The 15,522-nt window shown below is 42.7% G+C and overlaps 2 protein-coding genes across 8 annotated transcripts in view; one reads left to right on the forward strand and one right to left on the reverse strand.

Moving 5' to 3' along the window:
• The window catches only part of SNX13 (sorting nexin 13), a 65,137-nt gene extending 56,284 nt beyond the window's left edge, over positions 1-8,853 (reverse strand). For 3 of the 4 annotated variants that reach the window (XM_053359146.1, XM_053359147.1, XM_053359144.1), the window contains exon 1: positions 8,739-8,853. In XM_053359146.1, coding sequence (XP_053215121.1) covers positions 8,739-8,750 — 12 coding nt within the window. In that variant the 5' untranslated portion in view covers positions 8,751-8,853. Of the gene's footprint in view, positions 1-8,384; positions 8,475-8,738 lie in introns of those variants that run through there. The other variant, XM_053359145.1, reaches the window with a different exon arrangement.
• Positions 8,854-9,127: 274 nt separating this feature from the next.
• Positions 9,128-15,522, forward strand: part of HDAC9 (histone deacetylase 9) — a 472,213-nt gene continuing 465,818 nt past the window's right edge. For 3 of the 4 annotated variants that reach the window (XM_053359133.1, XM_053359143.1, XM_053359140.1), the window contains exon 1: positions 9,239-9,324. The gene's annotated coding sequence lies outside the window, so the exon portion shown is untranslated. Of the gene's footprint in view, positions 9,219-9,238; positions 9,325-15,522 lie in introns of those variants that run through there. The other variant, XM_053359136.1, reaches the window with a different exon arrangement.

Raw genomic sequence — 15,522 nt, forward strand, 5'->3', positions numbered from 1 at the left:
CACTGTCAGGAAGAAAGCAATTTAAATCATATGCATACATAGTAAAGTACATATTAAAGCTCAATTCATAAATTCCACTTCCTGTGATCTGAGCAAGGGGAGACAATGAATTATGACACATGCAACATACCTCAGATTCAAAAACAGGGATTCAGCCAACTGTATCCCATAGTTACTTCCAAATCAAGGGTCATGGAAATTCTACATTCCAACTCCAAAATACATCAAGCAAAGAGATTCAAGTTCCAAAACTAAATGTGTGCTTAAGATTCTAGGTTTAGACTACAAACCTGTGCATAGGTCCTACTTATTTGGCAGTACCACTGAACTCACCAACAACTACTTTGGAAAGCACATACTGAGAACTGCACTTTTAGCATGTCAGCTAAGCTCACCCTTGATGTCTGGGATAAAGGAGAGCTCAAGATTACAAAACCTTATATTGTTTCTATGTAGCTGCTTTTCAGTTATGATCTAATTCCACCTATGCCCACAACATAGAATTAATTAAACTTCAAACCTGTTGTCTTCCAAATATAGACATCTGAGTCAAACTAAATTTAAGCAATTAACAGAAAGACATGAGTGAACAGTGCTATGTATAACAAAGCATTATATTGCTCCAAATGATACTGACCTTCATCTAAACACTACATTACCATTTATGTTGTCTATTATGGCATTTACCTTGTGACATCAACCTTCTATTATTTTAATACTATACCATTAGATGAAATAGTGCTGTTGCTATCATAGACAAGTGAAATAGCAACATAAAGCTAATGTTGAAACAACTCCTACTAGGCAAGTAAGAAATACAGGACCTCAAACTGGTTACTAGGTATTAAACCCATGGGTGATTAGTGTTATCATGATACTCTATTATTTAGAAATAATTTCAGCAATATAGGTTACTTACTCCCATGATGTACCTGCAGTAATATACAAACAGGTTCAATATACAGGGGTTCCTCAGGATGAGAACGGGATCCGTTCCAGAGCCCCATTCGCATCCTGAATAGAACGTAAGATGCGACAGCGCATCTGCGGGTCGCATTTCGCCACTTCCGTGCATGTGCATTGTACAGAATTACCTGGTCATCTTGTGATCAGCTGTTTAAAAGTTCACTTGACCTGATAGCATTTAATAATGTATTGTGACTATTGAGGAAATACTGTTTTGAGAAGTTCTTTTCTCAGGATTGATGTACATTTTTGGTACATGTCAGACAGTGAGAAGGTTTCATGGAAGGGCCCCATCCCTCCTCCAGCAGCCCACTTTGTCTCTGTACCACCTGAAGAATGGAAGTCTACTCTTTTACAGTCCGAAGCAGACTCGCAGATCACTCATCCCTCCTCCACTAGCCCACTTGTTATAAGGCTTTTTATTTGCCTGCTAAGAGGCTTAACCTCCTTAAGGGCCAGCATGGAAAAGCAGGCTGCTAATTTCTTAGCAAACTAGTAAGAAAAGGGACTGCAGTCTAGTAATTATTCCGAGCTTATTTACAAGGCTGCAGTATAGTACCTTTCAACAATGCACATGACATTACACATGATGATACTTTAAGACTATTAACAATGCACGTGACAATACTTCAAATCCAGTGGCAGCCTACACGAGAATAGTAAAATTATAAGTGGCTTATAACTAGCAACTAAGATTGATATCAAGAAGTTTTTACCACTTAATGCCCTAATTCTAAGTATCTGCATATTTGCCTGCAATACTGCATGCTTTGCAATTATATGCTTACTTGGTCATAGCAGCAGCTACACACAATCCTAACGACTTATATATCACCACTCAAGTTCCTGTGTCAAGCCATCAGTTTTACAAAGAAGGGCCAATGCCCCTGTGCTCAAAAGCCCAAAGAGTAACCCATGCATTCTAAGATTAGATATTTTCAGCCAAGCATTTGCAGCAGCAGAAGTGTGAAGTCAGGAACTTTTTCTTCCTGGGTGTGGTAGTCATGGGTTATGCTGCTAGTGAGCAACTGCTACCAGAGTACAGGCAGCACCAGTGGCATAGTGTGCATGGAATTCTGTGTGCAACTGCAACCAGCCATGACCAATGCAAGCTGGTGTCCACTGGGGTAGGTTGAACAGTGGGAAGGGCAGTTAACAGCAGGCAGAGCCAGGGCTAGGAATAGGCAGGGCTGAAGGTAGGCAAAGCACTTGTACATGTACTCCAATGACTGCAAGTCTAAATGAACTCACAAGGGAGTTTCTTTGAGGGAAATGCATATGTTTGTGTTAGAAATCACATTATAATAAATAATTACATATAGTGCTACCATATTATTCCTACAGAGAAGTCAGAAAATATTACCTTCAGAAACGAATTTATTTTACCACACCAAGTCCAATCCAATGCATGTTTACTTGTGCCATCCAATGATGCTTATGGTTCCCATGCCACTACTCTTTCCACCATCTGCCCCCAAAAGTGCAACTGGTTGATAGTTTTTCCAGTCCAAGGTGTCCAGGACTAGTTTCTTTAAGAGTGATTGCATCATTACAGGAACCACTGCCTTACGCAATGAAATATTCACCACACTCTGAACCCAACCAGTCAACACCCGCTCCCCGCTAGATTTAATATGCCTTGAAGGCACATGGTCGGATGTGATGGCCACCAGCCCCTTAGCCACATCAGCTGACTGCATGAACTTAAATAATCCCACAACATGTGGGAGGGACTTTGGTGTTTGTCTTTCTTTTTCTGGAGGGTTATGGGGGTATATACCCAGGCAGTTGTGATGCAGACTCCAAGCAAGTAGACATAACATGGGGAAAAGGTTAAAGAAGAGTGCCTCTGGCTCTGGGTTGCAAGAGTGGCAGAGTACTGTCCTCTTTGCCCTTATAGGCCAACCACTCAGTGGGCACTTGGAAGAGGGTTGCTAAATACCAAATGCCAAAGTTTTCTGTGTGCATGATCACATATTATCTCATATTGTATCCTCTGCTTGACGTAACAAGCAGGATGACAATGTGGTCCTAATGCAAAGGCCTGGAGAGCAAATAACAAGGTGTCACCCAGCTTGTTTTCACAGTCAGCTCTTAAAATCTATAATAGAAGTATGACTCAGTTATGGTGTTTCACAATTGTGCTTGTCTATGCAGTTATAAATCACATAATGAGAAAGGCCTATAGTGTTTGAACTTTTCGCTTATACTTTATAAATATACTAGAATTTTCTTTAGTCTGCAAAATTGTAATTGTTTTATTTAAAATCAGTGTTAGACACAATTGTCTATCTCTGTGGATATATAAACATCAGAACTACTACTTAGATAAGTTCTTCAACAAAGGAAAAAATATGCTCTTCAAAAAATATTTGCACTAGGTAGGATAAAATAAAATAAAAGCTACAGCTGATGGTACAAAAATACTGAGAAACTCCCATATTCTGCATTAGGGAAAATGTGTTATTTAAATACATTGTGCCAGTTCAAATTTGCACAAGTTTAGATGGTAAGCATAAATTAATGCTTGGATGGCTGGGAAATCAAGCATGGATGGCTGGGAAATCAATAACCATAAGCATAGAGCCAAGGCAGTGGTGGACCTCAGCATCTCAAATTTCAGCGGCGCCCTGTGAGATGTCAAAAGCCAGCCCTGCCCCCACCCTCCTGTCTCTCACCTTTCATTGGCGTAAAAGTGGTGGTGACTATTCCAGCACCCCAGAACAGAAGCTCCTTGCCTGATGCAATCACACCAGTCATGCTCCCCTACAGCTGCCTCTGGGCGAGGTACACTTGGAAGTAAGGAGGAAATTGTATGTATCACCTGGAAACTATATAGTACCCTTTCTTTGACTATTACACACCCTGTCTAGAGCACTTCTAGCATCCAAACATCTATCCAAAAAACCGGATCCTGGTGTTGTGAAACCTAGTACATAGCAGTCCATAAAGTTCTGATCAGTTGACTGTGGGATCTGCTAAGCACTGTGACCATGGTTTTGTAAACTCCAACTATCAGCAAATTATCAGGGCTTGCAAAACTCCAAGCATGGGCCTTCACGTATCCTCACTGTGCCTTTATCTACAAATTTTGATTTCAGTGTCATTGTGGCATCAGTTGATTGCAGAAATAGTGAGGGAGGTAACAACACAGCCTGCTGGCAAAATCCAATTTCCTACCCATTATAGTGGGTGATACTTAGTAAGTCAGTAGACATACTGAAGTCAACAGACTAACGTCAATGGAGCCATTCAGGGTATGACTAATGTTGAATATAACCCAATAGCTTTAGTTATTTAAAACTAGCCATTTCTGACTTTTGTACTTTTTTACCAACTTAATTTTATGACTGATATAGGCAGGATGTGTGCATGTAATTGCTTTGATTTATTCATCATAGTTTGTCCTACCCCAAGCAAGACTGCAAAGATGCAGTTTGCATATATAAATTCTAGTAGAGATAAAACAATCATTGTTATTGGTACTCATATCTATTAACATGGTGTGAATGATAGCAATAGAATGATAGAACTATTCAGCTTTATCTAATAAAGTTATTTTAACAATTTATAGCTTATTTTCAAAAGTAGAGTCTGGCTCCCCTCAAGAAATGTAGACAGTCAGCAATTCTCCTATTCCCAGAAATAATATGTCCTAATTTTAGTTCTATTATGTCATTAATCTGAACCTCAAAAATGTGTAGGCTGTGGACCATGTGATAAGCAGACTGATGTTTCTAACTGTGTTTTTGCTTCTTTCCACTTTTAAGCTCGGAAAATCTAGAAGAAGAAGAGGAGGAGGAGGAGGAGGAGTTTGGATTTGATATCCTGCTTTATCATTACCCTAAGGAGTCTCAAAGCAGCTAACATTCTCCTTTCCCTTCCACCCCCACAACAAAAACTCTGTGAGGTGAATGAGGCTGAGAGACTTCAAAGAAGTGTGACCAAAGTTATAGTAACATGATTAATGGGCAGCCCATCAGCCTTAGAAAAGACTGGGTCATCAAACGTTGTATTTCTTATAATACAGGTGTGAATGCCCACATCTCATAGATAACCTTTTGATTCAAAAGAGCAAACTACAACAAGAGAGCAGTGAGCTCCAAGACCCTTATTGTTGTTCAGTTGTTTAGTCGTGTCCAACTCTTCATGACCCTATGGACCAGAGCACACCAAGCACTCCTGTCTTCCACTGCCTCCTGCAGTTTGATCAAACTCATTTTAGTAGCTTCGAGAACACTGTCCAACCAACTTGTCCTCTGTCATCTCCTTCTCCTTGTGCCCTCAATCTTTCCTCACACACCACATAAGGATCCCACAGCTATACAAATTCTGGAGCTGACAATCAATAGTAACAAGTTTTTTGGTGGTGGGAGAAGAAAACCAGAGCAGGTGAAAGATGTCCACCCTCTCCTGCCCCGGCTGCAGTGAGCTGGCAAAGGCATAGGAAACGGTTGTAACTCCACCATGGAATCTTCACGAACACATGCATTGCTTTGCAATCCTCCCCTCCCACTATAGACCCCCTACAAATATTAGCAAAACAAATGCCTAGTAGACAAATATCAATCTTATATTTGAGAATGATGAATATTTGTGTTTCATTAATCAACTAGAAGTTGTGAACTTTGCCAGTGTGGATAGCATACCACTTGTAAGTTAAGAGTGAGTTCAGGGAGGGAAACTTTGTAACTATAAGAAATGTTGGTACTGGTGATCCCCTTTTCCTGGAAATTTGCTGAGTGTGTTTCTTTGTTTAATTTTAAGTTGCACAGGCTTCCATTGCAGGCATTTCAGGTATAAGATATTCCACTCAAGGTAGAACTAGGCAATCTATTTGGTTCTCTCCAATGTTATGAACTTTTAAAAAAATAGCAGGGAGGGGGAAATTTCTATAAAAAAGCATGGGGGGATTAGTACTAAAATATCAGCAAGGAAACCTAGGACTGACTGAATATGTTCAGTCAAACATGCACAACTACTATCCAATGAAAGCACCAGTAAAACTGTGTTACAATACTTATTAAACAAGTATTGATACTCAAAAGCTATTTTAGGACTGTAGTCCTACACATTAGGGACTAAGCCTCAATGAACAGAGCAGGACACACTTTCAAACAAACATGTTTAGGGCAGTGCTGTAAGCAATTTAAAGATGACATATGTGTAATACTTCATGCTCACACTTTTCTGATTTCCCCCAAGCTAGATCTTTTAATCAAAATGAGTTGCAAGGCTGATATAGAGGTTGGGTGCCAGTGCTGCTTTTAAGTTCCTTTCATTTTACATAGATAGCAGTATTAGTCAAGTGCTCACTGTGCAAGGCATCTCCGTCTCCAGCTCTTATGCTGATAGAAATCCACTAGCACCACCCTGCACCTTTCATTCTGGAATGTACATATCTGAACAAAATGAAAGAGACAGATCAAAATAGAAAGTTCCTGTCTGACACGTACCAACAATGTACATAAATCCTGAGAAAAGAACTTCTCAAAACAGTACTTCTTCAATAGTCACAATAAATGCTATCAGGTCAAGTGAACTTTTAAACAGCTGATCACAGGATGAACAGGAAATGTAAATAAAAACCATATTTTACTGCATAGTTAACAAGTATGCATCTGCCTCACAATGATTAGGTGCAGCCTTAGGCGAATCATTATATATTAGCCTCAGCCAATATGCAATGTGGAAATAATAAGAGTGAATTTCCATACAGGGCTATTGCAAGCATTATCAAGGCATATATATGAAGCACTTTAGAGCACTCAAAGCACTACATAAATACTATCTGTTACTATCTGCTAATAATTTTTTTCTACACCACTTCAGAGAATAATATGTTTGCATCTACACTGTCAGAGGCATTATGCCTCTGAATACCAGTTGCTGGGAACTGCAATGACTACTGTTGCTCTCATGTCCTGTTTGCTGGCTTCTCGCAGGCATCTGGCTGCTAATGTGAGAACAGGATGCAGGACAAGATGGGCCACTGACCTGATGCAGCAGTTTCTTCTTATGTCATCATTTCTGTTGGTGAAAAAGCATGCAAGCTTCCAAATTACATGGAAATGTCTAATGCCGGCAGCAGTAACCATGTTATTTCATTGTCACGTATAGTTACTGAATTCATATACTGTACATAGTCCTCAGATTCATACATTACAGTTTGAAATGACATGAAAGCAGCAGTAAGGTATCTTATTAATCATTTCTTTTGCAGAATTTAATGACAAGAGCACATCAATTGCTTTGCAACCAGGAACCCCAGTTGCACTTATCAATTAAAAGAATTTAGGGGAGCAGGGTTGAGAAAACCCACTGTCCTGGACTCCACAAAGCTGGTCCCACTTAGGAATAGGCAATACTAATGGTCTCAGAGTATGAAGGAGCTTCATATGTTCAGTATGGTCCAAGCCAATACCTTTAGGGTCATGGCACTGGTGAGCGACTTGAGTTATCACAAGGTATTCAATGTATTATTCAACAATACCTTTGACCCATTAACCACCAGCAGCTTGACCACTTAAGTATCCAGAAAAATACAACAGCAAAGAATTAGCAGCTTTGAGCACTTCTGTGTAACTTAAAAGCTTGCTGAGACTTTTGCAGAAAACATAGCAAGGTGGCAATCCTATGCACACCTACCTGGGAATAGTCCCACTGAACACAATAGGACTTACTTCTGAGTCACTATATGGTACATAGGTCTGCACTAAAAGAGTGTTTGCTCCTTAACCTGGAAGAACACAGCTAGCACACTTTATACCAAAAGCATAACACTAGCATTCAATCAAGTTGCTGCTGCTATTATTTACTTAGTACAGGAAGTCATTTTTATTCCTCCCCCCCAATAAAAAGTCTCAGAGCAGCTTGACTAAAATAAAAAACAAATAAAAACCAGACAACATTTAAAAACACAGAGAGGACAAAACACATGAAATGCTTTTCCAGCAACACATTTGTAAGGGCCCCAAGTCCTACCCACTCCACCAAAAGATGAGCACAGGAGGCAACACTCACAAACCACAATTCTAATTACAGTACCCTAAAAAGTTTAAGCCATTAAGTCTAAGCAGCAGGGAGTCCTGAGAAAACAAGACTTGAGTTCCTGTCCCATCACCCCCCCCAAAACCACCCTCAAAAAAATAAAATAATTCGGGGTTGCTTCTTTTACACTGAGAAAGTTCCGTAACATTACCACCGCCAAGAACAATACTATCAACAACTCGCTTCGCTTTCCCTTTACGAGATATGCTGCAGGGTCACATGAGTGAAACTGAGGGAGATAAGGAAAGTGCCGAGCTGGTGGCCGCCTCGCTCTCGGCTCGGGGTAATAAAGCTGCCCCGGTGCTCGTCAGTTAACCGAGGGAGGGGAGACCCCGAGAAGGGATGGAGAAGGAAATCCAGGTGCGGACCTGCATCCGGAGGCCAACGCCTCCCGAAGGAGGCCTACCGGGAGCAGCCGGGCATTCAGCTTCACCACACCGACGTCCTTATGAAACGACCCAAAGCCACCCTCGGCCGGTTTGCTGAGGGGCGGCAGCAGCACCCACAGGGGCCCGCGGGGGGAAAAACAACAACTATCCAGGGACCCAACGGCCCTCGCCGCCGTGGAAACGGGGCCCGAGGAGTTTCTCGCCGGCGGCTGGCCGCTGTCACGGAGGCAGGACCCCTCGGAGCGCCGCGCAGGGCGAGCGGCCTGCAGCCTCCGGGCCCCTTTTTCTTCTCCTCCGCCGCTGCCCGGTCCGTCTCGCCTGAGGCTCTCTTACCTCAGCTAACATCCTTGCTCGCGGTGGGAGCCTCCGGCTCTAGCCCCGCCGCATGGTGCTGCAGCTCGCAACGTCTGCCCGGGGCCGCCGCCGCCGCCGCAGGGGGAACGGCGCCAGCCGGCTGCCACCCTCCTCAGCGGTGCCTCCGTAACGCCAAGCCCACAGCAGCCGACGCCGCCTCCGCAGGTCGCTCAGGAGAGGCGGCCATCTTGAGGAGGCTGCGCGAGACGCCGCCGACGCTGCTGCCGCTGCTACTCTCGCCGGCGCGGCCGCCCATTGGGGCGGCGAGACACTGCTGGGCAGGCCTCTCTCTGGCCCGACCGCCTTGCTGCCTCCCTCCTCCGCCCACAACCGCTTCCCCTCACGCAGGCACGGGCTGAGGGCGGGCTCGCTGCCTCTCTCTCGACTCGCCCCCCAAGCGACGCGGGTCTGGAGCGGCGGAACGTGAGGAAAGGGGCACAGAGCGGGACAGGCGAGTCAGTATGTGGCGCGCTGTGAGAGACTTGAGGAGAGCTGGGCTCACGTTCACAAAAGCTTGCCGAGGTTGTTGTGAGGAGTTCCTTGGAATTTGGACTGGTGGCAAAAAGTCAGTCATCATTGGAGGCGGGAGAGAGAAATGGCTCTGGGACAAGTTGGAGGCACAAACCTCCTCTGGACGCGCTTTCTATGGAGTATGGCCCACTGTGTGAATGCAAGTGGGGTCCAGCTTCTGCTTAGGAATCTGCTGCCCGTCCGAATTCCAAAGGAATCTGTTCCTTTCTTAATAATAATAATAATAATAATAATAATAATTTTTATTTATATCCCACCCTCCCCGGCCAAAACCGGGCTCACAGTGGCTCACATCAAATGTATAACACATTAACATAAAATCAGACAATTAAAATACATATGATCACGCCTCCCCCCAGACAGGGCCTTTTTCTCACACCCTTTTCAGCACTTGCTTATGGGTGTCGTCTTCTTTGGGGATCACTCGTAGCCAAGTAAGATTGTCTTCCATGAACATGATCTTAACAGTGAGTCCATAAGTGACTGTGGAGGCCAATTCTGGATCCACACGTCCTTCCACAGTGGGGACATAGGTTTCCGGTCAGGCGGGAGTTGATCACGGTGAGTGTTTGCCAAGCGTGCCTTCCTCTTAGCACATTTCTCCCTTTTGTCCTGAGTTTGAGCGTCTTCAAAGCCCACAACACCTTTGGTAAAGGTTGTTCTCCAATTGGAGCGCTCGCAGGCAAGTGTTTCCCAGTTGTCGGTGTTTATACTACATTTTTTTTACATTTGCCTTAAGAGAATCTTTGAACCTCTTGTTGACCACCAGCATTACGCTTTCCATTCTTAAGTTGGGAATAGAGTAGTTGTTTAGGAAGACAATAATCAGGCATCTGCACAACATGACCAGCCCAACAAAGTTGATGTTGAAGAATCATTCCTTCGACACTGGTGATATTTGCTTCTTCCAGTACACTGGGTGTCATCTAGTGTTGGTTTTAAAACACGACCCTGACTATGTATGGAAAGGGAATGAATGAACACCTGACTGTAGCCTTGTTGATTTGGTGTGAGGTAGGGATGTCAGAGTAGAGTATGAGAGCTTTTGGACTGGAATATCAAGCAAGGTTCATGATGAGTCCAGAAACCATCGGTTGGGCAGCATTAAGATATGATAATGCACAAGGCCAGAGTAGCAGGCAAATAGTGACTGCTGTTCATTGCTGCTCACTTGCTTTTGTTTTGTTTTGTACGGCATTTTGGTAAAAAGAGTTGAGGGGAGCAGAGTAGAGAGAGAAGCAGGCCGGAGCACTCGAGGTTAGGGAAATGATGATAAGTGGTCCAATTAGCAGTGGAAGCAAGAAGCTAACGTGGATAACAGAAGCAATGCTCAGACAAAGCAGTGGACACATCTGGAATAACTTGGAAACAAGACGAATGAACAGGCAGATAATAGGATGACGGTGTTTAGAGAGGACTTTCAGTGATTGTGCATTGAATGATGAAGTGTGAGATGGCTTGACCGCAGCTGGAGTAAAGATGCAACATTTCCAGATATGTTGAAGTTGTCAGGAAAATATGTCTCTCCCACACCACTTTTTGTGATGGGGTGAGAGTTTGTGAGAAAATTGAGATATATTCAACAAGTACTATCTGTGACAAAGTGCTGCAGTGTGGAGTGGTACCATTCAGGGCTCCCTATCAGCTAGCCATGCCCTTTCCAGGGTACTCCATTCCATCTCACTACCCCAAAGTTCACCACCCCCCTTTCCCCCCGAAATGTGCTCAGTTATCATGTAGCTGTTTTGGGTTTAAGAACTTTTGCACACGAAGCTGGTGCTTTTTCACTGAGCTAGCCCCCCTTTAAGTGTACATAAGTCTGATTACTTGCATAAAATAACACGCGGATTTGTAGATGGTGTGACATATAGGCATGTATGCACTTGCCTCTTTGCAGAAATCATGCAGTTCTGATATGGTGCTATTAAAATAGTACTTAAAATAGTTACAAAACTAGAGTGGGTAAATCACAGTATTCAAGATTCTTCATTTCAGATATTGCATTACAATCTGACTTCCGTCTTCCAACTGCCACCACAAATTAATATGGCAACTGAAAGTATATTCTAACTTCAGAGAAATATGGAGGGGAAAAATCATTCCAATATCTCAATTTTCAAGGGATGTATTACATTGTGATGAGGGAAAAGAAGATCAAATATGAATGTGATGTCCTGAAGATGAATGCCAACTTTCATTCCAGTATTTGAAAGGTTGCATTATGATACCTGTCAGAACAGAAATCTAAGGTGACTGAAAAAGGGGAGAAGTAGAACTGATATTCAGAGTTGAAATGCTGAACTGTCCTTAAATGTATGTACAAAATCTCATTCTGGTATATCAGTTTTCAAGAGAGTTATTGAACTGCAAACAAGCAGAATACCAAACAGACAAGTTAAAGGCTTTGTATTGTTTGTGCAACAAAGTTTCTGAATTAAAGCAAAACAGGATTGTGAACATCAATGGTGGTCATGTTTAACAACAAATCCTTTGAGTGATACATATGTTGTGTGCAACATGTTCTGTGGAAGAATCAAGAAAAGAGTGTGAGAAATCCTTTGCCTTATCAACAGGGTGACCACTTATTAGGGATGGGGGAGAAATTTGATTTAATTTACATTTTAATGTGAACCCAACCTAAACCTTCTCAAAAAAAGTATACAAACTGAAACACAGCCATCCTTCAGAAATTGTTCTTCTCATAATTTTCTGTGCAATTCTCCAACCATAAAATACATATAAAAGGTGTATTTGTGTAATGTGTTCATAAAAGAAGCATGCATTAGTAAAAATAGCACCGAATAATGCATTTTGTTAGGTAAAATCCTTGGGAAAACCTTATTTATTTGGCACAGTTGCAAACAAATATATATAAATCATGAGGTGCATTTTAGATTGGAAAGGTAAGGAACTGAAATTGATTTGTCCATCCCCACCATGTGTGCTGTGCCAAAGAAAAGAGAGGAAATGCATGGCTAAAAAGAGAAAACACAGATTACCATAAAATTTGCATGTGCTAATATGTATAGATGCAAATGTATAAGTAATTACTAAAATTTAAAATACAAATACCATAGTAGGGAATGCTGCTGTCCAAGAGCTAAACCATTGGCAGGCAATTTCAAGGCCCTTGCTCTCCCTTCCTATGGTTCTTTATTTTTAATCAGGGCTTGGATAGGACAGCTGGTCTCTGTGAAGTGGAATACATGGCCACCATATTCCTCAGTTGCCATGTTTGCACTTGGTGATAGCCACTTGGGCTCTTATTTCTAACCTTGCACTTACATTGCTAAGAAAGCTCCCTGGCTGAGTAGTCCATTAATCCACCCGGTGCACCAGGTGGAGGAAGCAGTGTTCCTATGAAACTGTGAGGTCTAGCAAAATGTCCTCAAGGATAAATAGTGTTGTACATCGTTTCTGAAACAGCACCTGCCGTTTCTGATGCATCAGCATTTGCCTAATCCACAGATCTTGGTATTTTCGTTCTCTTCCGTTCTTTCCTTCTCTTATTTTCTGCTCACCTTCCTCCCTCCCCACCCTCTTTGCAGCTTAAAATGTATTCCTTCATTATCAGCTTATTTCTGTGATCTCTCTTGAGAGTTTCAGAATTGCCATGGTTGTGGCTGTTTGTTTCTGCTGTATTGTTCTCTTCATTCACACCTGGGTTAAAATATTAGATGTTAAGCCAAAACAGTTACCCAAGAAACAAGAAGCTCCTTTAAGACAGCACTGAATTTTTTATTTTTTATTAGAGAATGTGAGGCCACACAAGCAAGCAATGAAGTGATGTTTTATGGGCAGCATTCTTTCCACCAAATTGAGCATGAATGCCTGCATTCCTACACATCCAAAGTGACACTTGTTTGTTTTGGTGAAATTACGTTTACCCCGCTTGTCTGTCACAAGCTCAGAGCAGACATCCAAGGTGTCTTCAGTTTTCAGATAAAGTCAAGGTTTTACTGCCACCAGAGGAGACACAGAACAGGGTTTCTGACAGTTTACATGAGAGTTTGAATAGACAATTATGGAAGGGGAGTCCTTGAAGTTGAGGGGGGGACTGCAGCCCTCTTGGTGTTGCTGAACGCCAACTCCCATCAGACCCAGCCAGTGGCCAATGGTCAGCGCAGTGGGAGTTGTAGTCCAGTAACATCTGGAGATCCACAGGTCTCCCAACCCTTTTTTAAAGTATCCTGTCCCCAGACCACTTAGGGCTTTAAAAGCTAGCCCCCCAAAACAAATTGGTAACCAGTGACACTGAAACAAAACTGGAGCTGACGTATTTGATTCAAAACATTCCATAATGTGTTTTCATTATCACTAATTGTCTTCTGCCAATTATTCTCAGCCGTTCACACTATTAGTGGAATGGAAGCAACATCAAAGGAGCATTACTAAACTATGTTGACACACCATTCTGAACCAAGAGAGATTAGAGGAAGAGCCACATACTTTAGGTTGGGCAGAAACGAGATTCAAAATACCTCCTGCCCACACTATGATGGTTTTAGGGATAGGGAGCAGGTGTCAGGGTTGAGTTTTTATTTCTGTCTTCTGGTTAATGGGAATATTGATTTGTTTTTTGTTACCATGCTGCCAAAGTTTTCTATTACTGTTATGGGGGTGGGCTGGTTATTAATGTGTTATATGATCCCCCTTTTATTCTGTTGTTGTGTGTGTGTGTGCGTGTTCAGTCTAAGTCACTTCGGAACCTTTTGAGTTACAAATGACTAATAAGTTTAATAAATAATAATAATAATAATAATAATAATAATAATAATAATAATGCAATAGCCACAGTTCATTTTCTAAGTACCAACCTAGGACAAGCCTGCTAATGGAAAGAAAGCAATAAAGAGCAGAAGCAGAATAAGTGAATTTGAAGTGATTTCCCAGTGACAGTAGCTGGAACCTAGAACTGAAAGAGGAAGTGTTGAGCAGTGCTGCAAATAGCACTGTTAGGGGAACTTCTGGAGCTGATTTTTGGCAGGAAAATGATGTCTGGGAGGAAGGGTTAAGGCTAAAAACTTTTCTGCTGGGGCAACACAGCTGCATTTTGCTCAAGAAGAGGTGTGTCTGGTCCTAAGCATTTAATTTGAATATGCTGCTAACTATTACCAACATATTTCTTTTTTCCTACTCCATCTCTCCAAATCTAGGATGACTAATGTGTAGCTTGACCCTTAGCTGCAACACTGGGTAAACGCTATTCGAAAGATTAGGGGCAGGGGGCACATGCCAGTTATGGCTGTGGCCAGAGAGAAAAACAGGCAAAGCATCTAATGTGACTTTTAGCTTTGTACAGTAGACTGCATTCCAGACATATTTGGAAGTTTCTTAAACACTCAAATACACCTCTCTCCATCCTCAATCCAGGCAAACAAGAGGAATGATCACAGTTGAAGGACACATTCCAGCCAGGCAAAACATTTGAGGAACATGTGGAACAGGGCCAGGGAAGGGAGTTTCCTGGGGAGAGTCTCAAGGGCCAGAAAGAGGTGTATTGAGACCCACAGTGGGGACCCAGGCCTGTAGTTTCCCAATCCTGGATGGAATAGATGAGTTTCTTCTGTGCATTGTCTTGTTTCATAAAAAGAGAAAGCTGAAACTTGGTTTGTACTTTTCTGACAAGCAGACTTGACAATGGACAATGGTATCTCACCTTGAATGGATTTGGAGTAACTTATGTTAAGCACTTGGGACGCGGGTGGCACTGTGGGTAAAACCTCAGCGCCTAGGGCTTGCCGATCGCATGGTCGGCGGTTCGAATCCCCGCGGCGGGGTGAGCTCCCGTCTTTGGTCCCAGCTCCTGCCCACCTAGCAGTTCGAAAGCACCTCTAAGTGCAAGTAGATAAATAGGTACCGCTTTATAGCGGGAAGGTAAACGGCGTTTCCGTGTGCTGCGCTGGTGCTGGCTCACCAGAGCAGCTTTGTCACGCTGGCCACGTGACCCGGAAGTGTCTCCGGACAGCGCTGGCCCCCGGCCTCTTAAGTGAGATGGGCGCACAACCCTAGAGTCGGACACGACTGGCCCGTACGGGCAGAGGTACCTTTACCTTTACCTTTACCTATGTTAAGCACAGTGGTGCCATGGTCCAGGGTTGCAGAGGGTTGAAGACCCATTACCAGTGCCTTTTTTTCCTAAAAAAAATGTTTAGGGATACTCTCATTTTCCTATTTATATTGAAATACTGCCCCTCAATGAGGCCAAACTTAGATTCACAAAATGTTTAGG

This window comes from Podarcis raffonei, chromosome 12 (assembly GCF_027172205.1).
Source record: "Podarcis raffonei isolate rPodRaf1 chromosome 12, rPodRaf1.pri, whole genome shotgun sequence".
NCBI classification, from domain to species: Eukaryota; Metazoa; Chordata; class Lepidosauria; order Squamata; family Lacertidae; genus Podarcis; species Podarcis raffonei.